Source organism: Sminthopsis crassicaudata, chromosome 3 (genome assembly GCF_048593235.1).
Source record: "Sminthopsis crassicaudata isolate SCR6 chromosome 3, ASM4859323v1, whole genome shotgun sequence".
In the NCBI taxonomy this organism is placed as follows: Eukaryota; Metazoa; Chordata; class Mammalia; order Dasyuromorphia; family Dasyuridae; genus Sminthopsis; species Sminthopsis crassicaudata.
This window is the reverse complement of record NC_133619.1, coordinates 6,951,344-6,977,770: the sequence shown is the minus strand read 5'-3', so window position 1 is coordinate 6,977,770 and position 26,427 is coordinate 6,951,344. Positions and strand designations below refer to the sequence as shown.

General features: G+C 42.3%; 1 protein-coding gene across 7 annotated transcripts in view; it reads left to right on the top strand.

The window, feature by feature from the left end:
• LPP (LIM domain containing preferred translocation partner in lipoma) overlaps window positions 1-18,803 on the top strand; it is a 576,448-nt gene extending 557,645 nt beyond the window's left edge. For all 7 annotated transcript variants that reach the window (XM_074297900.1, XM_074297898.1, XM_074297901.1 and 4 more), the window contains 3 exons: window positions 6,714-6,892; window positions 16,384-16,504; window positions 18,642-18,803. In XM_074297900.1, the coding sequence (XP_074154001.1) occupies window positions 6,714-6,892; window positions 16,384-16,504; window positions 18,642-18,770 (429 nt within the window). In that variant the 3' untranslated portion in view covers window positions 18,771-18,803. The remainder of the gene's footprint in view (window positions 1-6,713; window positions 6,893-16,383; window positions 16,505-18,641) is intronic.
• The last annotated feature ends 7,624 nt before the right edge of the window (window positions 18,804-26,427 follow it).

Here is a 26,427-nt window from a genome sequence, read left to right as displayed (position 1 = left end):
AGTCCTTACACGCCCATTCTCTGGGAGGATAAAAGAAGGGCAGCATTGGGTCTGAGAGAATCGACTCTGGGATAGAGTTTTGACACAAGGCAGGCTGAAAAGAGACCAGTCTGATTTGAGGAAGGACAAGAGTTGGAGGAGATTCAGAGCTCCCAAGAAACCTGCGCACAGAGGAAAAGATTTTACAGATCTCCCAGAGAAGGATTATAATTGTCCAGGCAACCTGAGTTCTCACCTTGTCACTGTCCAGACAACCTGAGTTCTCACCTGGTAATCCTAACACATATCACCCAGCCGGCAATGACAGTGTTGCTGTTTGGTGGACTGCTTCAACTATGTGGTCCAAATCAAGTGTCTTCCCACCCGTGGGAAGTAATCACCCAGTGATTACTCCGTAATTTTAGACCATACCAATGACCCTCCAAAGCCATTCTGTAAAGATTCAGGATTGGTCCCTGGAGAGGAGCCAATTGGGGAAATTAGTTCAATTCATTCTCACCACTAGGAGAGTACAACTTCAAGTGAATTCCACAGAATGTAGGTCATTTATGTAACAGTCCTCTGGGCCCTGGACCTGAGAACTAAGTCATTTGTGTTTGCTGCTAATACCGGAGCCCAGCTCTTTGGCCTTCTAGCCCCTAAACTGTTTCTACTATCTTGTGATCTTTTTAACGTCAAAGGCTTCTTTCCTTTTCCCCATCCGTGAAGCTTAGTAGTACTCAATGATGACTGTCAAGTGGGAGAAGAATTGGACCTGATCTTTTCAACCCAAGAGGGTAAAAGCAGGAGTGGTAGGCAGAAAATGTAAATCATCATCATCATCATCATCATCATTCTAATATGATGGGGCTCCTCTTTCTGCTCCCATGAAGCCTCTAGGTCTAAGATTTGGGAATCTCCAATGTTGCTTCTCTGTGAAGAATATTAGAGCCTCAAAGGCTATCCAGTGAGAAGATCTTTTGTTTTTATGTGAATAAGTCATATTTGATTTCGTTTAGAGATGAGTTTAGTGGAAGAGCTGCCCATGCACCATTGGAGTCAGTAACTACTGGCGATGTAACATTTTAGCTCATGTCCATTAACCTTCATAATCCTTCCCCATGCAATCACTGGAACAGACAAGCATGAACTTCCTTTGATGAGAGAAAGGGCTTTATTGCCTTCCCCCCTTCCATGAAGCCTAGGGGAGGTTGGTACTATTTATCTGTTTATGGTTATTGCCTCCTTCCATCAGCAACTGACACACTCTCTAGTGATATATATATCCTTGCTTTTTGGTGAGGTTTAGGAGACATTCAGAAAAACCTTTGGGGAGGGAAAAAAAAGAAAGAAAAGAAATTCACTGTATTGCAAAGGCTAAAAATTCCAGGAGATCAAAGGGGACAAAACTTTACTGCTTTACTGGGCTTAATCTTAACCAAATGTCATTGAATTAGAGCCTTTTTCTTTCCAAAAGATTGGAAGAACAAGATTTAAGAAGAACAAGGTCGCAGGGAAAATTCTTTTTGTAAAGTATGGTATTTGTGATTAAGAGCAAAAGCGTTTTGTAGTATTGATGACTCCACATGCATACTCTACACACACTCCACACACACACACACACACACACACACACACACACACACACACACTCCTTTTTGCTTTGTGGTTTGTTTGCATATTTCCTATTCTTCAAAATAAAATTGCTTCCATCCCAGTGTAAACAAAGACTTGGCAAGGAGCAAGATTTTGTAATCTCATGTGAATTTAGTGATATGTGGATTTACCAGTTTCTTTCTTAAGGCAGGAGCCACTGTGCCAGAAGCTCAGGGGAAAACTGCATCAATAGGTAATTTTATCCACAAAATCCATACCCACACAGAATAGCAAACATTCACATACACACACAAACATTTCATAAGCATATCCTGAAGTACCAAATGTAGGCTCTCTCAAAAACATCGCAAGAGAACCCAGCGTTACTGCCATAGGAGACATGTCAGTGGCTGCTGAGCCCAATTCCCTTTTGCCATCTCTCTGATAGTTCTCCTAATTTGTCCTGATCCCAGTGTCTGAATTACTGACTCTCAGAGTTGCAAAGGAACTCTTAGGCTAAATAATCTAGCAAAATCTAAACCAGAATTCTCCTGCAACATAATCAAAGCAGGAGTCATCCAGTTTTAGTCTAAAAACCTCCAAGGAGAAGAAATCATTTACTTCCAGGTAGCTTATTCTACTTTGGGATACCTCTCATTGGTAAGTTAGGAAGATTTTTCCAACTGCAGCCTCTCTGTACCGATGGACACTCTTCCCTTTGGATCCTAAAAGAATAACTCCATCTAGATCTATGATCCTGAGATCTCTGAGACTTGAATTTCACACGAGTCTCTCTTGATTGAGGTGATTCCTTTGCAATCCAGTATTCCTATGGTCTGGTGTATTCATTTCCCTTGTATTTGTAGAAGTAGCTGAAAAGACTTGTCTTGCATCATTGAATAGCGACTTTTTTTTTTTTTTTTTTTTTTTTTTTTCCCCCTGAGGCTGGGGTTAAGTGACTTGCCCAGGGTCAAATGTTAAGTGTCTGAGACCAGATTTGAACTTGGGTCCTCCTGAATTCAAGGCTGGTGCTCTATCCACTGCGCCCCCTAGCTGCCCCCGAATAGCGACTTCTAAAATGGCAACCACAATAATCAGGAACATAGTTTTTCCTTATGGGAATTCTGCTTTCATCAGGGAAGATTTTAATCTCTCTGTACCTTAGTTGATCATCTTTGAGAGTGGTACAGTGTCCAAGATTCTTCATTCGAGCCATAGCTGGTGGTGATTAGTTTCAGTAGACACATGGTTGGGTTTGTCTACAGATGATGGAAATACGTGGTCCTTCCATGGGTAAGGTGATCGGTCCTTTTAGCTTGAAACTCTATCCGTTAGCTGAGTTGGATTGGCCAATCATGGGCCCAAATTCATCACACTGAATCTATCTAGGTGGACTCAGATGATGTTTCATTTTTCGTCCACCATAGACCTTTGGAGATACTTTAGCATCCACCCTGCCACTTCTTGTAACTTTCTGATCAGACTCTCCCTTCCCAACAGCAATCATATTCTCCAGTGTCTTTTTTTTTTTCCCATTGTTAATTATTCTTACTTCCTCACATCAAAGTTCAATGTCAATTTTTTTTTTTTTTTTTTTTTTGACCTTTTAGCTTGGGAACCAAAATCCAATCCAATCCATTACTTCCGGTGGGGGGGGGGGGGGAACTTGTCAACTGACTCAACTTTATTTTTTTTTTTATCACTTGCCCCAATAAATCTCCTTTTTCTACCCTTCCCCTTCCATTTTTGTTTTTTCTTTTAGTAAAATATAATCTCCTTGAAATCAGGGAATATCTTACTATATAGTCTCTGTCTCTGCCACACCTCACTCATTGTCTGAGATCTAGCAGGAGTCTTAATAAACACTTTTAAAATGTATTCATACAGCCTTTCACTAAGTCAATACTTAAACCTATTCCTGCTGGGCAGGACCTGAAATACCACTTTTTCTTAGCATTGCCTCAAAAGTCTAAGGTCACCTGAAATGCATATTGAGGAGGGATCAGAGGTGGATTTTTATGGCACAGAATTTGATGGAATATAGAATCGTGTTCATTATTCTGTCTGGACATTTCAAATTATTTTGTAATTGATTTAAGAAGACACCCCAATCTACCCTTCCATTTACCTAGGTTTAACAATTCAATGTTTAATAAAGTAGAAACCTGGATATTTTTGTGACACTTTGAAGCTTGTAAAGAATTTTAATGGAATTTCTCTCTTTGCCATCATGTCTTGGTTTTTGTTATTACTACAGAAAAATACCGATAATTTTATGAGTTTATTTTATGTGTGTATTTGTATTTTGCCCACATTAAGAAAACTCTTAATTGACATGGATAGTTTCTTTTCTGATTCTCTAGAGTTTTCTAAAACAAACAAAAACTATTTATTCTGTCACTTTTTGAGAGATATCCGATCACTTTAGAAACATTACCTCATTTGAGTCTCACAACTCCAGGAGGTAGATATAGAATATATTATCTCCTTTTTACAAATGAGGAAACTGAGGTTTGGAAGATTACGTGGTTTGCTCTTGAAATAGTCCTTTTTTTGTCAATACTACCACTTCTTTTTTTGAATCTAGCTTCCAATATAGGTAATAAGCAGGAGAGGCAGGATTAGAATCATATTTTCTCAATGGTAAATCCAGAACTCTACCCACTGTTCCATAATGCTTTTCTGAAGGATTAATTCCTTGATATCTACTCATCAACCAGAAGGAACAAAGCTCATTCTCACTCTGGAAGCTTGACTCCCTGCCTTAGCTTTGAACTGACAGTTCAACCTATTTCTATAGAGTTTTCCTATTTCAAAAGGGAGATATGGACTGAACATAACATCCATTTGAGCTTCAGGAAATGAAAAATTTAACATTTCCAGCTGGCAAAGATCGATACATTTCACATTAGACTCTTTGGGAGCGTTTCATGCATATGCTCCCTGACACTTGTTAAAAATAAAAAAAAAAAGTTTTCAGTTCTGGAGAGAGATTCTGCCTGAGGCATCCAATAATCTTAATTTCTTTATCATCCAGACATCAGAGCAAATGTTTGTACATCACCTGTGTGGTTTATTTTTATTCAGAGGATGTTCAGAAGCTCTTGCTGTGAAACTGGGCTGTTAATTATGCCAGCCCAAAGGGGAGCATGGGCCTCTCCAGATTGTGTGTATCTCTAGTTAAGAAACAGGAGGATTTGGGAATTGATGCAAAGATTATGTTAGTCAGCAAACTTTTATTTTTCTATTTATGACCCAAACTTAATGTTTTCATCTCAAGCGTTATTATTGGACGATAGTAAAAACGCTTGTAGTCTGGGGGTGCACCAAGGTCCCAGTTATTCTGCGACTGTCTGCTTAAAGGCCCTTCATCTCCCCTCCCTGAAAGCTCCAATATGTTGAATGTGGTTGCTTGGGGGTTGCAGGGATTTTAGCTGCCCATTTGGGCAGTCCTGGAGCTGGTGGTTCTCCTCACATATACTTGAACTACCCTTGTTCTTCACATCATCTTTCTAACCAATATAAACCAATTCTGCTCTTTGTGGAAATCAAAGTATCAGTATATATTTATTGTCATTATTGTGCACCAGACATTGGGCTAGGCACTAGGGATACAAAAATAACAATGAATCAGACCCTGCCTTCATGGAACTTATATTTTATCAGAGGAAACAACTCATAAATCCTGCTTCTATACAGATACACAGGGTGTCAGGAAGAAGCTATGGTACAGAACACCACCCAAGATTATTTTTTATTGAAATTAAGGATTTGAAACAGTGGATGCTAAATATGGTCCTCTCTCTAATCTTTCCTAGATAAGAGAATGTTAAAACTTGGAGTAAATTTGGGGGTAATTTGTACAAAAATAGAAAAAAAAAAAAAGAAGAAGAAGAAGAAGCCTAAAGAATCAGGAAATTATTCAAATCCACCTAGAGAACGAGCGATGTTCTTGACTTTGACTCCATGACTTCTGATACTCGGTCAAGTATCTTTTCACTTTAGCCTAAAGAATGACATGGGATAGTGGGTGGGGCCCTGGCCTTTGGGTCTGAAAGTTCACAGACACTATCGCTTTTACCCTGGGATATCTGTGCCTTAGTTTCCCTATCTAAAAAAATGAAAAGATGAAACTCTTAGCCACCTCTATTTTCTTGTTCAGTTCTAAAGGAGGTCACTGTGGTCTTTCTCCTGCATCTAGGAACTTGTGATGGGTTTGATTACCTCTCTTGACTTCCCAGCTAGAGAAAGAAAAGCAAAGAGTATTTGCTGAGTAGCGGGAAATGGGTAGAGAGGAGAAAGAGTCACCAAGAATTTCTTAAACTCCTACTACATGTCAGGCAACATGCTAAGTAAGTCCTGTAAATACAAAGACAGGAAGGGGGGAAATGTCTCTGCCTGATGGAGCTTAAAATCTAGTGGGAGAGATGGCATTTGCTTCCCAAGTTTGCTTTGAAGATCAAATGAGATAATGTATGTAAAGTGTTTTGCAAGATTTAAAGTGCTATGAATGTTAGCTCTTGTTGCACAGAAGGGGATACTGAGGTCCATAATAATGGAGGTGCTTGCCTCAGGTGATCCAAGCAGGAAGGATCAGAGCTAGGTGATGGATCCAAGTTCTCTGACTAAACTAGTGCTCTATCCATTGTGCTATTATCTGCAGGTCACTTATTAAGGGGGAGCCTTGACAAAATTAACATTCTAAAAGTCAGCATCAAAATAATTGGAACATATGAGCTTCCTTCAAAACAACGCCATAGAAATTTATGGTCTCATATATTATTCCCTTTAGTTTTTGCATATTGAAATGTTTGTGGGGTTTGATAATGATATCAAGAATTAAGTATTTCAAGGGTGAAGATAATGATAACTAGTATCCAAGAAATTTGTATTCAGGAGCCCACTGCCTGATTTACTCTGCCACGTTGTGTCTTTATGATGTTGGGTGGGCTTGCATATAGCCTCTGGTAATTCCATGACTCTCCCCTTAGTCCCTCCCTCAGAAAACACTCTTTAATTGCTATTTTTTAGAATACTCTCTAGAAAGGCTTGAAGAAAATGGTGGCTGAAGCCCATCAAGGGAGCCCCATGGTCAGCGTCACTGGCACTAACCCAGCTATGCTTCTTGTCCTCTGCAGAACACCCTGGAGCAGTGCAACGTGTGTGCCAAGCCCATCATGGAGCGCATCCTGCGGGCCACGGGGAAGGCGTACCACCCTCACTGCTTCACCTGCGTGATATGCCGCCGCAGCTTGGATGGGATCCCCTTCACCGTGGATGCCAGCGGCCACATCCACTGCATCGAGGATTTCCACAAGTAGGAGTTCCACTTCCACTCTTCCCCCTGTGACCCTGTCTCTTTTCCTCCTGCTTTCCCACCTTCCCCGTGGATTCTTCCTTCCTTCTCCTTCTAGATGAAAGAAAGGCTTAGCCATAGTGATCCTCTGCGGGCAACCAAAATTGGCCACTGTAAAATGGGTGACAAGACTAAGATCAAAACCTGAATCTTGTAAAGCTTTCTCCTTGGGTTATTCACATAGTTTTCTTTGTTCCAGGATATTCAAAGCACACATTGTTTTAGTAATTCAAGCATTGACCAATTAATAATTATTTATGAAACAAGTACTGTATGTGAGGTACTTTGCTGAGGGCTGAGGATGCACAGTCAAAGAATGAAATTATCCCTATTTGCAGGGATGCTATATTCTAACAAGAGAGTCAAGTACTTGTAAATTATATATATGCATATATAATACAAATATTAATTTAAATAATACAAATATACAAAAATAGTTAAGATAACTGACTGTGGAAGAAAGGCCACTTGAAGTTAGTGAAATCAGGACAAAAACTGGAGTCTGTATCAGTGAGAACAAACCCACGTGTAAATATATATAGAAAAAATGCAATTCCCTGAGTTCTCTTGTGAGGTTAGTTGTACAATAGTACAGATATCAGCCTCTTTGTATTATGATCAGTAGCATTCAAGAGACACAGAGAGAGACTGAAGTTCATACAACTAATGTCAGAAGGGGAATCTGCATTCAGATCTTCCTGATACTCTATTAATGATCACTCCCCACCAAAAAGAGAGACTCAGAGGAAGTGAGAGAGACAGACAGACAGAGAGAGACAGATCAACTTGGCAATAGCCTTCGGAGTGATTGACATCTGAAGGGACTGATGGGGCTGACAGCAGACACCTAGTCTGTCCCTGATTCAATTCATGAAGCTTTTTGTACTTGGGACGACCTGCTAGAATTTTTGGTTCACAACCACAGTCCCCAGGGACCTCACTTTACCTCCTTGGTGTCTCCTCTAAAACATAAGAGAAAGTCTTTGGCTTTGTGGGGTCATCCATTCACATCATTTAAAATTTTTTATCTGAAAGCTGAAAATGCCAAATTCAATGGGGAGCTTTCCCATTTTCAGTTTTTCAGTAGCAGTGTGTTTGTTACTGTTGATCTGAAACTTGAAAAAACCCTTTCAGATCATGAAGTCTGACTAGGAGAAACTGTGTTTAGTGTGGAGATGGAAAGATTAGAAAGCCATGTCATGGTTTCCTTGAACTTTATGATAAGGGCATTCTTTCTTCTAGTCCAGCTCTTTTTACTGAAGCCACAAGAGGGTAGAGGAGCTATCCAAGGTCACACAGAGAGGCGGGATTTGAAAAGGTTTCCCAGACTATGTTTTGTGAGAAGGATTAGACTCCGTTTCTCCACATGGGACAGAATTAGAAACAATTAATGGTGGTTAAAGAAAGATGGAAAGAAGAGGTGAGAAGAGAGAAAATAAGATCATTTAGGAGCCACTGGGCTAAGTCCTGAGAATACAAGTAGAGCCAGCAGATAATTGCTACCCTCAGTACAGCACAGAAAACACCAAGAAAGAAGTTCTAAAGGGGAAAGGGAAAAGGATCTCCCTGTATGGGAAGGAGGAGTGATGGAGTCCTCCCCAAAGGGAATAGGGTCCCTCCCCAAAGGGTATTCCCAACAGGCAGTTCACCAATTGAGCAAGTGGGGATTTTGTTCCCCAAATAATGATAGATTTAGCCCAAAGGAGAGCAGACTATCTCAGAAAGAAGTGATTTCTCTCATGGCAATTTTTAAGCAAATGCTTGAATGGACATAAAAGTCCAATCTACTGTAACAGGACTTCTTACTCAGGTGTGAGGTGAACTGAAATCCCTTTCTCACAGCCCCAGCCCCAGTCAGCCCTTGGAATCTCATTCCTGCAGAAGACTGGTCTCCAGCAGATCCTTCTCTGTCTGTCTGTGTCTCTCTTGCTGCCCTTGAATGTTTCTCTTTGGTGGGGAGTGATGATTAATCTCTATTCAGGAAGACCTGAATCCAGATTCTACTTCTGACATTAGTTGTATGAACCTGTATGAAGTCTTTCTTTCTTTCTTTCTTTCTTTCTTTCTTTCTTTCTTTCTTTCTTTCTTTCTTTCTTTCTTTCTTTCTTTCTTTCTTTCTTTCTTTCTTTCTTTCTTTCTTTCTTTCTTTCTTTCTTTCTTTCTTTCTTTCTTTCTCTCCTCTTTCTCTTTATTTCTCTCTTTCTTTTTCTCTTTCTCTATTTCTCTCTCTCTTTCTTTCTCTCTTTCTCTCTCTCTTTTTTCTTTCATTTTTATCTGTATGAACTCTTAAGAGCCCATGAGCCCGCTGGGTCCAGATTAAACACCTGAGGGGCTCAGATCCAGCTTCTCCCTTTTAGAATCATCTGTAGTTTTGACTCAGTCTCCCAGGATGCATTTCCAGAATGCTGAGGAGACCAGAGGTGACCTCTCTATGCTGCAAAATGCAGACCTGTCCTCCTGGGCACTACTGAGTGGCTCCATTGGCAAACAAGAAATCTGTACTGCCCATCCCCTTGTTTCTCAGAGAGATTTCTGGCCAGAAAGTCCAGCAGAGGATGTGGTCTGAGGTGGTCGGAGCCCTGGAGCTGAAGGCATTCTCAATCCAGAGCAGAAAAAGGAGAGTGGTCAAAATATAAATTATGTTTCAAGTTATTGGTGGTTTTGGCTTGTAATTGCACTAAAGAAAAGCTTGAATCTGTTTGAAGGAAGTTGAATCCACCTCTGGAGGCTGTTCTCGTCTCCCCGTTTCGCTCCTTTCTCAGACTTCCCCAATCCAAGAAAGACAGATAGATCTAATCAGAGCACAAATGTTTCTGTTGCTTGAATAGACATATATTACACCCCTCAATTAAAACAGGAAATCAATACTGACAAATGTAGGTTTCTGTCTGACACATTTATCCTTCCTTTCTAAGGGCGGGGAAACATAATTAGAGACTTGTGACTAGTGACATAAGTGTGTAAGCCTCAGAGTGCCAAGATTGACTCGAGCAACCCAAGGAAAGCATCCGAGGCCCCAAACAGTGCCCCCTGCCTCCCCACGCCCCCTGACCGTCTCAGGCACCCTGTCACATTAAAGCCTGACTGATTTACGGGTTTCATGGTCCCGTGACTGGCAGGGGGACCAAGGAAGGGGCTGGGGGCAGCTTGTGTTTTAATCATTTCCCTTCCGGCTCCTCCAAAAGCCGGAGCCTTCTGCATGGGAACTTTGCCCAGTGCTCTAACATAAGGCAGGCATAAGAAAAAACTGCCCTCCCCTCCACCCCAAAGAGTCAAGTGCGAATCGTGGTCTGTCAGGGCGAGGGGGGACCTCAGGGACACCTTGTCTCACCGCCTCCTTCTGGGATGAAGGCCCCAGACGAGGAGTGGGACTTCCCGCTCGAATGGAAGCTTCTGAGGGCAGGGAAGATTTTTTCTACCCCGGCCTTCTGAATGGTTTCAAACGTAGAGGAGAACGTCAACAAATGACTGCGGGACCAACCGCCTTGAGCAAATGCTTTAGGAAACTGCCAACAGCATCTTCCAGGACATCTGTTTCCTCCAGGTTGGTCCCATGATGTTGGGAAGCAGATGTGCCTGGAATTCTCTGCTCTCATCCAAAGGAGCCGCTTCGGTCCCTGGGGGAGGCACGTGAGAGGGCCCCTTGTCCCCCGAGCTGGGTGCCCTCTGGTCACTCCTTTGGGCTCTCTGGCCAAGCCTGGCCCTTTCTCTACACTGCATCAGTCAGAAAACACTGGATAAGCACTTGCTATTGGCCGGGTACTATACCAGGGCCTGGGAATACAAAGAAAAGCGATACCCAGGCCGTGCCCTCGAGAAGCTCCCAGGACCATGGGGCGGTCATCATACAGCTACGTCCAAAGAAGATGCTGCCAGAATCAATGGGCAGTAAGCAGCAGGGACAAGGTTCTGGCACTCAGACGGGCTGGGAAGGCTTCCTGTAGGAGCAGGATCACAGCGGGTACTTGGAGGAAGGCAAGGAGGTGCAGAAGAGAAGCAAGAACATTCGAGCCAAGAGAAAAGCCAGATAAAATGCCCTGAGCCAAGAGATGGGCGGTCTTTCCTGAAGAAGAGCAAGAAGGTGAAAGAAAGTGTGGGGGATAGATAATAGGAGAGGAGCACTGGAGATAATGATTGGGAACTTCTCTGAATATTCTGAAGGTGCTAGGGAGCCATTGAAGTTTATTGAGCTGGGGACAGATGAGATCAGGGCTACTCTGGAGGGAAATCCCCTTGGTGGACAAATGGAGGATGGATTGGAGCTGGGAGAGACATATCAGGGAGACTAATCAGCAACTATTGCCACGAGGCACGAACCAGAGAGGCGAAATTCTCAGAGGAAAGAGGAAGGGCATTTGTAAATTCAACAAGCCTTTCCACTCAGATATGAGATAGGAGGGTGATGAAGGAGATAGGGGAATGCTAGGTCGGGACCACGGGGAAATGGAAGATGAGGGTGTCCCCAACAGGCCGAAGGAAGTTTAAAAGGGGACAGTGAGGTGTTTGAGGGAAGAGAAAGGAAGGAAATAAGCATTTAAGCACTTTACAGGTATTATTTCATGATAACAACCCTGTGACTTTCTTAAGTCCTGTTGTCATCTCCATTTTACAGGTGAGAAAACTGAGGCACACAGAAGTAAAATGATTTGTAGCAAGTGTCTCAGTCAGGCCTTCCTCCCTCCAGGCCCAGTGTTCTATCACCCAGCTACTCTTGTTTAGGGGGAAGCATAATGTGTTTTGGGGAAAGACGCTGCGTTCAGAGTTTATAGAGTTCACGGATGCTATCTAATCTTCCCCTTAACTGGGTCTGACGGCGGGCCTTCCCTTGGGGGACCTTTCTCTCTTCATTATACATTTTCTTCCTGAGTGTGTCTTGGATTCTCCTTCCAGCAGTTCCCCTTTGATGGGTTTAACCTCGCAAACTCCTGCTGTGCATCATGTCTTCTCCCTGCCTTCCTCAACGTTGTCTGTTTGAACCTAATGTCTAAGGCAAACATTTCTAACCGGAGAAGTCTGAGACCAGCTTGGTACAAGGAAGTCAGTCTGAAATTAGTTAGAGGATCAAGATTGGAAATCCAACTCTTCTTGTGTCCCTGGGTCGAGAGACATTTGTGGGTCTTGACTTCCCCAACTGTTAAATCGGTCAATAGGCCTGAATGTCCTCTAAGATCTCCTGGAGCTCTCAGACTCCCTTCTTCCACAGTCAGGTGCTTGGACAAGGCAATGCCCCACTCTGTATCTGTTCCTCCTTCTAGAAAATGAAGAAAGCGTGGGACGTGATCTCTGGGCTCCATTCAAGCTTTAAATCCATTATTCTAAAATGCATTTTTCCAAAGCTTAATATATTTGTAGCCGTGAATTCTAACTCCCGAGATTTTCTGAGAATAGTTACCACTAACATATTATTAAAATAAGAAGATTCAAATTTCTAGATAGAGGCTTGTTTTTTCCTTATTCTTAATGGAAAAATATGATTGACTCACATCAAGTTCCTACTAAGTGCTGAGGCTGGAGACATAAAAAACAAAAATATACATACATATACACATTTATATTTTATATGTATATGTGTGTATCCATACATGTGTGTATGTATATATGTGTGTCTAACTCCATTTAAGGAAATTACATTCCCCCGGGGGAAGGAGGGGTAGGTATCTTGAACACATGTATGGGATAAGGAAAATGGAGACTGGATTGATTAAAGAAGCTTTCCCTTAGATCAAATGCAAGTTTCCAGGTTGATAGACAGCAATTTGTTTTTTCCTTATTCTTAATGAAGAATATGATTAAATCATATTAAGTTCTTACTAAGTGCTGAAGGCTGGAAACATTAAGACAAATATATACATTTACACATTTGTATTTTATATGTATATGTGTATATACATATATATATTTATATAGTATGTTTATATTGTGTATACATATATACACTTATTATTTTATGTGTACATGTGTATACATATATACATTTATATTTATGTGTGCATGTGTGTATACATATATAATTTATTACTTTATGTGTACATGTAGATATACATATGCATTTATATTTATGTGTACATGTGTGTATACATATATAATTTATTAATTTATGTGTACATGTGTATATACACACATATATATTTATATTTATGTGTACATGCGTGTATACATATATAGGTGTATGTGTATATATATACATACACCTCTATATGGATGTGTGTGTGTGTTTGTGTGTGTGTGTGTATGTATATGATTCCATTCAAGGAAATTACATTATCCCAGGGGAAGGAGGGAAGGCATCTTGGATACGTGTATGGGACGAGGAAAATGGAGGACGGATTGATCAAAGAAGTTTTCCGTTAAATCAAATGAGGTCATATTTCTAAATTGTTTAGCACAATGTCTGGCACAAAATAGCTCCTTAATAAGTGATTATTTGGGGGGTCCTTCCCTTTAGCAAATGGTCCCTGAATTGAGCTAAAGGGAATGAGATATTCCCTGCTTCTTGTTTAGTGAATCAGAGAGGGGAACTTTCCAGGTCTGAGTTGGACTGGACAGTCCCTGAGTCTGAATTTTGGGAGACCGAGGAAAGCAGGTAGTGAATTGCCGCCATGTGCCTCAGCTAGTGAAAAACAAGAGACAGGAGATTGAATGCTGAGTTCTGGGCACGGCAAGTAGACATTTGACTGGCACACATAGGGCGTGAAGGGGAGTAATGCAAAATATGTTTGGAAACAGAAAGTTGGAACAGGATTTCTGAGAGCTTTAAATGCCAGCCTGATGAGGAGGCATTTTTCCTCTAGAGACAATCCAAAGACATGGGCAATTTTTGAGTAGGGAAGTATTATGGTCACACAGGATCTGCCACAAGGTTCCTGAGGCTTTTGCTTTGAGGGTGAACTGGAGACAGGTAAGAGAGAATGAAGGGAGACTAGCTGGCAGCTTCTTTCTAGAGTCCATGTAAGAAGCACTGGACATCTGAATCGGTGCTGGCTCCATATAGAAGACAAGGCTCTGAAATTTAGGGCAAATCCTTTTTCCTCAAAGAAAAGTATAAGCTTCCTGCTTTCCTCCTGCCTTTTTACACTTCTCCCAACTCCTGAATTTGGAGCACAGGCTTCTACAGCTTCCTTTAAGTCATCAATTGATCCACTCTTGGTGCCATTCTTCATGGTAGACTTCAGCACCACAGACGCCCGATGTGTCCCGCCAGCCCCATTTGTGTGTGTATATGTTTAGAGTATACGGGAAAGTTCTTGGAAAACTATTCACTGCTGTGCAAATGGAAGTTGCCAGTGCGGCTCTTGGGCTCACTCCATACGTATTTTCAAGATGCTGATGCTGGGATGTTGCCCCAAAAATCTGGGGAGTGGAATCTAAGTTTTCCAGGAATTTCTTTGATCTTTTCAGTTCTCTTCCACTTCTAGAAGAGCCAAGAGTCATTCTCGCCTGCCTCAAATCTCACTTATCGTACAGGATTTGACTAATTTCTGGGAGGATTTTCTTCTTTACTATCACTACTACTACTACTACTATTATTATTATTATTATTATTATTATTATTATTTCATTTTATTTTATTATTTTTATTATTTTTAAATTTTATATTATTATTATTTTATAAAGCAAACTTCCTTATTAAGGCTTTCAATCTGGTGAAAAAGAATCCATCAGCTTAGGAACAGTAGAAGAAGCACAATTTTATTACACCCTCCTGGCTGTACTTATGTTCCATCATAAATACCAACAGTTTTTCTCTTTGCTTTTTCAAGAGACAAATTATCAGCTGGAAAACAAAAGATCGACATGTCTAGGAGAGTCTGGAGGGTGGTCATGAAGCACAAATATGCTTGCTCATGGTTTCCCTGTGTTACGCTGGAACAGTCAGTCAGCTCTCCGTGTGGAGTTGAGAAATATGGGGAAATGGTCATTGTGATCGAGTGGGATGGTGGCAGGAAGGAGAGTGCTGCTCTCTGTGCTTATTCTTGGATAAGACAAAAGGACACAGAGAACGAAGCAGCAGACCAAGTGGGAACCGGGCAAGCTTTGGCCAGGATGGATTTGTTCCTTCTGAGGAAACATCCTGGTACCTGGTGAAGTCTCTTAAGAAATTAGTAACTCAATTCAATAAATATCTGTTAAAGCACCAGTCACTGCAGATGCAAAAACAAAGATGAAATAGCCTCTGACCTCAAGGAGATTATATTCTACTTTGGAAGGACAACAAATCGATAGAAAATTACATACAAATAGATTGCAAGGAACCAGGGGAGGTTGGAGGAGAGCACTGAGGAGTAGAGGGAGCACAACACCCCTCGTGTCCTCCCTGAGTTCTGTTGGCACTTGGGATGAATCTTGATGGGAGTGTTCAAATCTAGGAAGGGAAATATTTCAGGTATGGGAGGATGGCTTGTGCAAAAGCTTGGAGGCCAAAGATGGAGTGTTGGAAATAGAAAGTGAGATGCATGAGGAAGGAAACGGGATATTGGACACAGATTTTAAATATCTCTAAATATCAGAGACACATTGAAAAAAATCTCGAGAGGCAAACAGGATATATTGATCATGATCAGGTATGTAATTCAGGAATATCAACTTGGCAACTAAAGGAAAAATTGACCAGAAGCAGGAAAACCAAATAGGAGGCTTCTTTATGTAGCCAGAAGAGAGAGCCTGAACTGGGTGGAGACTAGGAGCTGAGAGAAGAGAATACATTGTGGAGACAGAATCCTCAAGGCATTTGTGGCGTTTACCATTTGTGGAGTGCTTTAAGGAGGGCTTTTTGCACATTTTCAATGATCCCTACAACAAGGAAGGACCCTTTTAGCTCTAATCCCATAGATGATCCAGACTTTTAGGTGGGCTACTCTATGCCAGTGTCAATACCAATTGATAGTCCCATTTTCATGGTTGTTGTGCCTTAAGTAGGGAAGGGAGATCACTGATTTTTGAACAATGTATGGACTTCTTGCCACCCCCCCCAGAGAACCATATAATCACCAAGTTTGTGGAAGAGCTCCTATGTGCCATCATTAGGATGAGTGTTCTGGTCTGAGGCACTGTTACCAAAATATTTTTATTAGCACGTAAAACATGAAGGCAGAAGCACATTGGCTTCTTCATGGATTATAAGGTTCCTAAGGACAGGGAAAATAGAATTTTTTTTATCCTTGCCTGGCACAGAGCTTTGTACATAATTGCTGTCATTCTGTTTTTCAGTCATTTCCTACCCTTTGGGATCCCACTGTCCATTTTTACTTGTTCATTTTAGTTATATTCAATCAAATATTTTAAAGATCTGGGTCTTTTATTCTGGAAGATGAACAACTCTGAATGGTCCCATAAACTATATCAAGCTTTGGACTTGGGCCAAATACACTTCTTCTCACATCCATCTTTGCTTCTTCCCTGGTGCTCCCTGTGCAAACCTTCTAACGAGACCCACTTTCTTTTTTTCCCCCCAGGAAATTTGCCCCTCGATGCTCAGTGTGCAAGGAGCCAATCATGCCTGCCCCAGGCCAGGAGGAGACTGTCCGTATTGTGGCCTTGGATCGGGATTTCCATGTGCAGTGCTACCGATGTGAGGTATGCATGTAGCCCTCCCCCAATAGCATATGTCCCCCCAGCACAAGAACTTCAATACAGGATCTGAATCCTTTGCTCTGCCTCCAGTGATCAACTGCCCTCTGTCAATCTGGGTTACACAGGAAGCTTTTGATGGGGCTGGGTCAGCTGAGTCAGAGGTGTATGAGCTCGGCAGAAGAGTTTGCTTGGTGGCAAAGCAGCTAATGTGTTGGAATTGTAGTCAGGAAGGCACAAAGTGAAATCTGGCTTTAGAAACTTACTAGCCTTGAGACCCTAAGAAACGATTTCATTCACTGCCATCTTCAGTTCCCTTATCTGGGGATAATAGCATCTATTTTAGAGAGTTACTATGAAGATCAAATGAGAGATCATATTTAAAGTACTTTGCAAACCCCAAATGTCCTATCTATACATACCAGCTCTGATTCTGTTACAGATTAATCAGAGACAGCAATAGAAGATCCTGGAACTTTGAAAGTTAAGTGACTTATCATCAGGTTTATCTGAAAAGATTCTAAAATCACAGAAATATAACTATAAATAATCACAGAAACTCAGGATAGATTCATGAAATCCCGAGACCATCCAGTCCAAACTATACCTGCTAAAGAGTATAGTAATAACAAAAGGATGGCATTTATACAAACTGAGTGAAGTTATTCCTATTATCATCTCCCAATGATTATTATACCTAAATCCCATTTGAATATTTACAGTGATGGGGGGCTCACTAACTTCTAGGCTATTTTATTATTTTAATTTATTTTTAATTTTATTATTTAGTATATGTATATATCTATATCTATATCTATATCTATATATTATATAATATATTATTTATTTTATTTTAAGTTATACTTTCAGGATGCGCCATACCATTATAAGATAGCTTAATAGGAAGTTCTTCAGCTTAGAATTTTCTCAGCACAAGAAAGGCACCAAAGACCACAGTTGAGGAATTTCTTCTATATTTTCTTAAAGAAAGTCTTCCCTCATTTTAAATACACATCCCTTTTCCATAGTCGCCTCTAGTGGGATCAGGCAGGACCCATCGAATCCTGCATCTAGCCACTGGACAGAGCTCTGTATGGAGTTTTAATGGATGCTGTGTTCGGTGTGAAGCAACCGTGGAACCATGGGCAAAAAGAGCTAATGCTATTTTGGACCCAGCTGAGAGGCAGAGCAATCAGGAATAGGAAGGGGATTGTACCGGCGTGTTCTGGACTCATTACCCTTTAACCCAAATGTTCTGTTCAGTTCTGGCACCACGACTTGAGGAAGTTATGGAGACCATTTGGGACGGTGAAAGGTCTTGAGATGGCCTCTCAGCCATCCAGGGTGGCAGGTGTCATAAAGGCACCCATTTTAGAGAAGAGCAAACTGAGAAACCACTTGCTGAGGACCGATGGGGTGTCCCTCACCCATCAGACGGATTCAGCCTTCCCGGGTGTCCCTCGGGGAGGAGTTGCAGTCCTTCTGACCCCCGGTCACTTTGAGTGCGGGAAGTTGGGGGCCAGACTTGCCACAGCTCTGACTGGGGGCGGGTGACTGGCGCTCCTCCCACAGGTCCCGGAGCTTGGAGGATGCTCAGAGCGCATTCGCTCATTTAGAAGTGCCGACACAACTGAAGTTAGCACCTTGTTAGCAAGAATCCTCGGTTAAAAGGAGATGCTGCTTGACAGTGTTCTTCCTTCCCGGGGAAGCCTGGCTTCTCGTGGCTTCTGACCAGTCCGGAGAGCCCCCCAGGGGCCTGGGGTCTGGCTCTAGATCTGGATCTTCACAAGGCATCAGGAGCGTGGGCATGGATGCCCCCTCGGTGCCAGCTGCCTCTACCCGGTCCTGCCTCTGCAGCGAGAAGCCCCAGGTAACTGTCAGACCGGCAGGGCAGAAATGCTTGATGGCACAGGGGCCAGAAGGACCTAATTGAAACCTTGACTAGTTGTAGGCCTCTGGGAAAGTCACTTAACCTCGGCCCAATTCCCTCCACGGGGAAGGGGAGATTATGATCCGCCCGCCCCTCAGTATGGTGGAAGGATGAGGTCTGCCAAAATCCTTGGCACGCAGTAGGTGCTTAATAGCTCTGTCCTCTCACTCCCCTTTTCTCATTCTCCTTTCTCCCCTTGCTCTCTCCCCTTAGGACTGTGGCGGCCTCCTGTCTGAAGGAGACAATCAGGGCTGCTACCCCTTGGACGGACACATCCTCTGCAAGACCTGCAACTCGGCCCGCATCCGCGTCCTGACCGCCAAGGCCAGCACTGACCTCTGAGAATTGCTGATGTCCGTTGTCTCTGAGAGGGGGAGGGGGTGGGGAAGGAAAGGGGGGGAAGGGGACAGGGGTGGGGGCGAGTCTCCAAGGTTTCACATTGCCATTGGGTATGGCGCCATTCCAGGGGTGGAAAGGGCAGGAAACGAGGTGGGGGGGACGCCTCCGGCCGTGGGCTTCTTTGCTGACCTTCCCTTCCCTGTCCCCTCTCCCCGCCGAATCTTCCGTGGTCGATCTCACCAGAAGCACAACACAACCCAGTTACCAGGGCCCATCCCGGCTGCCCTTGGGCTCCGCTCGAGCACGGCTGGCTCCCTTCACCCCTTTCACTCCGGCATTCCCGTAACTTAGAGTCCCTGCGCCTGCCCGCCTCGCCTTCTGGCGGAGCGGCTTTTTATAGCCTCGTATTTTACTGCTGCAGAGTATTTATTCCGTGGGGATGCCAGCTTCTGGGAGCTCGAGCCCGAACGCACCAGCCCCTCGAGGAAGGAGGCTGGCTCCTTGAGCTGGTGCTCACCAAGGCTAGACACTCTGTTTGTGTACATAGGAAATTATATCTTTGTGTTTTACTAGAACTCTAAAACCAATTATGTGCCTTGAAACAAATCACAAATGATTTTTCACTAGAGTACAAAGAATGTAACTAATATATTCCATAGTCCAAGTCTGGTCGGGATGTGACTCTGGCACTCATCGGACTGAAGCTGGGGCGCTCATTAGCCAGGCCATTTCGGAGGCCCGAGAGCCGGCCCAGCCGCTCCAGCCCTGCCCGGACTTTCTCACAGATTTTCATGGGTTGCTACAGTCTCGAGGGAATTCACTTGCCCTCCCTGACTTCCGGAACCAAACTGAGCATCTCATTGCAAAATGGAGACAGGAGCCCAAGGAGCTTTCAGGCCTCCTCCTTTAGCATTTTTCCCACTTTGGCCCAATGCCCTGCCCAGGAAGCCTAGGAGCATGTGAATTTGACTCGTCCACATCGAACTCGGCTAGAATGGCTCCTTTCCTCTGGAGAGATGCCATCATTTCTCCTCCCCCCAAACCATCTGCAGTGGACAGCATCGGCTTCCTCCAAGCCATATTAAGCCTGCCCCCATGGTCACAAACCAGGACTCCAAAGGGTTGTCAAAGTTTAGCTGATCGTTTTAAAAAGAACAGGAGCAAGAGAGAACATCAACTTACTATGGGCATAGTCTTAGCTGGTATTAAAAACTCGTTTTTATCCAGTGGTTCCAGCGTTTGTTCCTCTTTGCCAAGGCAGTCAGTGAGAAAAAAATGCATAAAATATAAAATTTAAAATACATGTGTGTGTGTGTATATATATATATATATATATACATACGTGTGTTATATGTTTGACTAGATGAGAACTAAAAGAGTAAAACCCATAGTCCTTGCTCCGACAAATCCCCATTGGCTAAAAGCAACTTAGTTTTTATTTGGAAAAGACCTCGGAACTTGAAATGTTTCCGTCAGCGGCTCAGCCCTGGCTTTGAAGTGATATGGACAAAGGGGAAATTTTGTGGGATCCATCCAGTGCCACGGAAGTGGCTTGTCGTGGTCATTCCGTGGGCGTCTCAACTCCTGGTCTCTCACCTTTGCTGAGATGTCTGATCAGAACTTGGGAAGTTCCCAGGGGGTCGTGCGGGACACCCTGGTCCAGGACTAACCCTCCACAGCCCTGGGCTCTCTTCACAATCATTACTTCTTTACAAACAGGGCGTTTTCATGATTTTATTTTGACTTGTCATATTTTTAAGAAATCAAAACCAAAGATTCTGAATTCTCTCCATAAGATCTGAAATGTTTTTTAGTATATATACATACATGATTTAAAGGCCCATCCCTCCATGCTGAGATTTGAAGCCTTCTCGTTTTTTCTGATTTCCGTTGTTCGAATTCTTAGCCCTGCCTCAGGAATGCTCAGTATTTTCTGCAAATGGATTTTTTTCTAATGAGAACCTTCTGAAATCTGTGAGAATGGTCCATTTTGTAGCCTGGTCTTCGGAGACCTTGCCTGGCAGTGAGTCACTACAGCTTGTCTGAGTTAATTTGGAGTTTGCTCATTTGCTGGCATCATATACAGAGTTCAATAAGCCCACCAGGGTCTTCCACACTTAAGCTTCCCCCAATACCTCAGTGCTCCATCCCCTGCCCCTTCCGGCACGGACCTCACGGTCTGGTGGACTTGGACCACTTGGGGGCAGCAGCAGGAGTTTTGAATTCAGTGGCAATGAGCAAACTCTCAGCATTGAGCCTAAGGGAAACCAGACTGCCTTCAGCACTGATTGTTGGGAGACGGGAGGTTCTTAAGAGTTACGGACTGACATACATCCCATAGCTCATTTCCCAGTGAGTAGGTCAGTGGGGAGATATTCTCCCCAGCTCAACAAGCAAAGGGCCTGCCTCAGTGAGGAATGACAGAGCTAACCCCCAGAGTCATGGTTGTCCAAGGACAAAAAGGACACGCGTCTATTGATGCTCCCTGGGAAGGGAGCAAGTGGATGCTGGCCATCTCCCCCAGGTCCCACCAGAATCGGATGTTCCCACACTCCTGTGCAGGAGACGTCCTGGCCCCCATCCCCGCAGCGTGACTCTTGGGTACCAGCAAGGGACTGCTTTCTCACAATCTTTATAGTGTATTTATCACATAACCTCATATATCTTTGCCAAAGATTTTTAAAGTAAATCTGTTTTTAATATAGACTTTCTTAGACTTTTGTAATGATAAATGTGCACACTTTTTTTCATGACACAGAAATATTTAGAGTTTGTGTGTATGTGTGTTTCTTTTCACACAAAATACTTCACGAGAAATATAAAGGATTTTAAATTAGCTTATTCCAGATTTTAGTTCATTTTAGTCTCTGATTTTATTTTCCTTTTTTGGCTTTGCCAGTAATTATTTCATTTTATGAGTGACAACTTCACCACCACCAATCTTTCTGATTGAATTGCATGAAATCTTGTCTATATCATGATTTATAAAGATAATATAGCCTTAAGGATAGGATTATATTCTGTCTTAAAGAAAAAAAAATGCAAAAAAAAAAAGCCCATTATCTTTATTTTCCTATAAATATATAAGAAGGAAAGTGATTTGGACTACATGTTTGGTTTTAACCAATTCATGTTGTCCATATCAGATAATATTTTGAAATTTAGGAGGTCTGGGGAGGGGCGCACTCTGATGCATTATGTGCTATGCAGAAGAAACTAAATGAGAATTCTTAAATGCTCTGAAGTCCCAGTCCATTTCCAGTGGGTATAAGGACTCATCTGGAAGCGGGCCTCTCCTTAAATAGATAAAAGCCATTTGTACATTCCAACCTAAGAAAAAGTACCGAGAAACTCTGTTTCTCTGAAACACCAAGCTCTGGATTTTTCCCTTTCCTTTCCTCTGTTATTGATGTGTGCTCATGATATGTGTGTGTGTATGTGTGTCAGAGGAAGAGGAACTGAATTAACCCAAAAATAATTCCTTAAAGATAACTTCTATAAAGTTAATAACACTAGAAATATCTTCTACTCAAGAAAGATGCTGCATATGATTTGTGGTTGACATTCAAAGCTTCTAGTTGATTTTTTTTTTTTTTAAATTCTCTATGGATGAGGTGTGAGGTGCAAGCGCTGACTTCAGGTGCCTGTGGGCTGACAGGAAAGGAAGGAAGGAAGCAGAAAATAACGAAAAACCTGGAGAACTTAACTTCTGACTGGCTCTGAGTTTCTTAGTCAAACTCCTCTTATTCTAAGCCTACAAGGAAAAGCATCCTTCTTCCTCAGAGATGCAGTGGAGGGATCTCGATGATGTCCGTTTCTGGGTCAATGTCCCCATCCTTCCTCCATTATCAAGTTGTGAAAGGTGTCAGGGAAACTGACAGCCACTGCCCAGGTCAAGGAAACATCCGTGTGACCTCCCAGCCTCACGCCATCCCCCTTGGCTTGTTAAAACCTGTTTTCTTTCTGTTCCTTTTTTAAAGGCATTTCTAGAAATATTCCTCTTCTACCTTAGTATTTCACATTTGTCATCTAAACAATTGCTCACCCATCTGTTGCCTGGAGCTACATGTGTGTTGCCAATGAAATGTGACAGAGTGTTCCGTGTGCACCCGTTTTAGACATTTGGACTTTGGGGATGGGGGCGAAGCTTGCTGGAAAAGGATCTGACCCTGTAGAAGGTACCGGGAGCACATCAGAAGGGCAGGGCTCTTGCCCAACTTTCCACGGAAAAGATCAAAGAGACAGATTTAATTTTCACCTTATTTTCAGTCAAGGAACTGACTTGACAAGCCACTGATGAATTTGTGAGAGCAGGAAAATGTAGCGAGACCAAAAATAAATTCATTAGAAAGACAAGAGCGAAATTCAGAAACGCAAAGGACTCTCTCTCTTTGGCAGAATCTCATTGTGCTTCTTTCCTCTAAGTCAATCTCTCTTGCAGGCTTTTTGGCTGAATCTCATGAATCAGGAAGTGTCTTGTTAATCCCTAAATCATGAGTAACATTTCGGAACACAAAGGTTGATTTATGGCTCCGGGTGAGCATTTGTGGTTTGACCTCATTCTGGGATTAGTCAACCGTAATGATAATAAGGACAAACACTTCACACTTGTGGCCTCTGACTTCCATTAAGCGGTGCCATTTTGAACATTGTCTCTGGACTTCCTATCAAAATTAATGCAGAAACAAAATTCGTGCCGAGGCTTTGGGGAATCCTAAACATGATTTAGGGGGATGTAGGGCTGTGAACATTTCAGTTCAAATTATTTATTCAGTGAATCGGTGGAATAAGAGTCCCCTGTTTCCCCCTCCCCACGCCCACCCTTGGTAGGAATTTTCTTTCTAGTCTTCTTTAAAATCTTCAACCAGAAATTGCTGTGAATAAGTAGAAATTGTTTCTTTTCTATAATTTAGAGTTTCGAGTCTTTCACTTTACTTTGCTATTTTTGGGTTCATTGCCATGGGTGCTGTGTTTATCGCTCTCGAGGCTCCATCATATTATATAGTCATCATCCTTGTATTTCCAAAGCTTGCCTTGCTCTTCTTCTTTTAATATTGAGACTTCTCATAATTCACATCAGTTGGCCACTCTTAATACCTCCACAAGCCATCTTCTTTTCCTACAATATAGTCCTTCAGACTTCTGTGGTGCCATTTGTAGCATCCAGTTCTTCACTGAGAACATACTTTTTCACTTGTGTCTTTTGGGGATCCCGACATTTCCCTTTCAATGGTCTGCCATTTGGATTTGGGATAATGTAAGCCTATTGGTATTCAAGAGATGAACTTTGGGGTCTTGAATGACTGGAAGATTGACATATCTGATCAAATGTAATACATCACTCATCACCTCCTTCTCAAAGCTGGACCACGCTCATTTTCCACTGTCAAAGATGGATATTTTAGTGACCTGATTGGCTAGCCCAGCCAGGCAGCAGGTGGCAAATCACTGAACAAGCATTTATTAGATGCTTACTGTTTGCCAGCTGATGGACTAAGTCTTGGGGATACAAAGAAACACACACACACACACACACACACACACACACACACACACTACTTTCATTGAGACTTTCCATTGAGAAGTTCACAAGGGGACCCAGCAACATCTTCCCTTTTAAGAACAATAAATGAATAAATAAAATGAGTGAATAGACAAATGGCATGTATTTGTCATTACTTTTACAGCTGAGATACACCAACTCACCCACCCATGCTGGACAGAAACACTAAAGTTCAAGTGGCTTCCAAATATTCCACAAACACTTTTTGGAAGATAGATCATGAAATGTCACCCACAAAGGGAAGAGAATGGAGACAATATTGTCTTCTATTTATTTACTCATTCATCATCCTTAGAGTCTCAGATAACGGTTCTTGGCCCCGAGAGAATGCTTCATCTTATCATTTCCTAATGAAAGCTCTAATCTGATCACTGGTATGCAAGGTGATTAAGAAAAAAATAGACTAGTTTGAAAAGAGGGAACTTTATTTTTGAAACATCAACTAAAATCAAATAAACGTGGGGGTGGGAAAACATTTTGTTCCTTTGGGATATGATAATTCTAACTTTCAGGGAGAGGAAAAATGATTGTCCTCCCAGATTTTTGTTGCAGATCAGCCTTTTACATATGACACTAATATTAAACGGGAATAGTCAAAACACTCGACGTGTGGCCTCGTTCCAACTAGTTTGAGCTAGGAAATGGTGTCAGCCCAAGTTTTTTCTTAGATGACAGATTACAGGCCTGCAGTTTACCAAAGCAACTCGAGAGGGGGAAAAGCAAGTTTTATTATCAAAAGATCTTAAGGTTGTGTTTCCATTTGGATGAAGGCTGCCCTGCCACAATGGCTTGTCCAGGCTGTTGGTCAGCTTCCTTGGTAGGGAAGCACTTTATTAGCTGCTCTTTTGGACTTCCTTTCCCTTTATTCCTATTTGCCATGTGATAATATGGTTTTGATTGAGCTTTCCTTTCTTTGGGAGATCAGATGGAGTCATGTCAGACAGTCAAGGATATCATGGCACTAGCTGGGTGGCCCTGGACAAGTCACTTAACCCCCATTGCCTCAGCAGGAAAAAAACAAAAACAAAAACAAACAAACAAAAAAAACAGTATTATGGCCCTCTTGGACATGAATTTGTTTCAGTAATCCAGTTCTTTTCTTTAATTTTTATTAAGTACAAACCAGTGCCAAGGGCTAGGGATACAAAAATAACAATGAAAGAACATTAAGTTGGGCCCTCAAGGGGCTTCTATTTAATGTATGCTCTGGGCTTGGGAGAGAGAGGGAGTGGGGATGATGAGTAAAACTATTGCTCTCATGTTCCCATGTAATACAGCCAGATTTGACCCAATTTAGGTGATGACTCACACGTGATACTTCAGAACACGGTCTCTGACTTGCACCTGGAGAAGTCAGGGGGAAGGGCGGGGTGCTTTTCCAAGGGGCATGACCATGAGTAAATGGGAGTCTACCAATCACTTTTTGCTAAGACTTCTCTCCCGTAGATTCGAGTAAAAAGAATGAAACTTCTTCCCCTCCCTGAGAAGCATGATTGTATGTTGTGATGAACTTGCATTTCCAAGGCTGCTCTCTAATTTGGTCAAGATTTTAAAGAATTTTTTAATGATTTAGTCAACATTTTTAAAGGTAACAAACTAGCTACTTGTAAAAGGGGCAATAGTGGAAGAGGGTCTCACCACTTAACCTTCTCTGAGGGTCTTAAGCCATAAAGTTTTGTGATCCCTTCATGGATTTCTTTCATCCCATTTGGTTTGAGTTTGAAGCATCTTCTGGGCTCTTAGCTCTCTCTTAACTCTATCCTCCTCAGCGAGCCTTTGGAATATAATATTGGAGATTCCCAACTACGCTTCCTTTGACAGACATTTATTAAGCGCTTATTATATGCCGAGCACTGGGAATACAAAGAAAGGCAAAAAACAAAACAAACAACAACAAGAAAAACTTGCCCTCAGTGTCCTTTCATTCCAATATCATGTTCAAGAGTACAATATGTTCATAAAGCAGATACATCTGTATTAGAAACAATAATCTAAATTTTACATCTTCTTATCTGAGCCTCAGGTAAATGACTCCAAGGATAGAGATGCAAGTGTGGTTCCTTACCCTCCCAGAATCAAAGAAAAATGCCCCCCTTT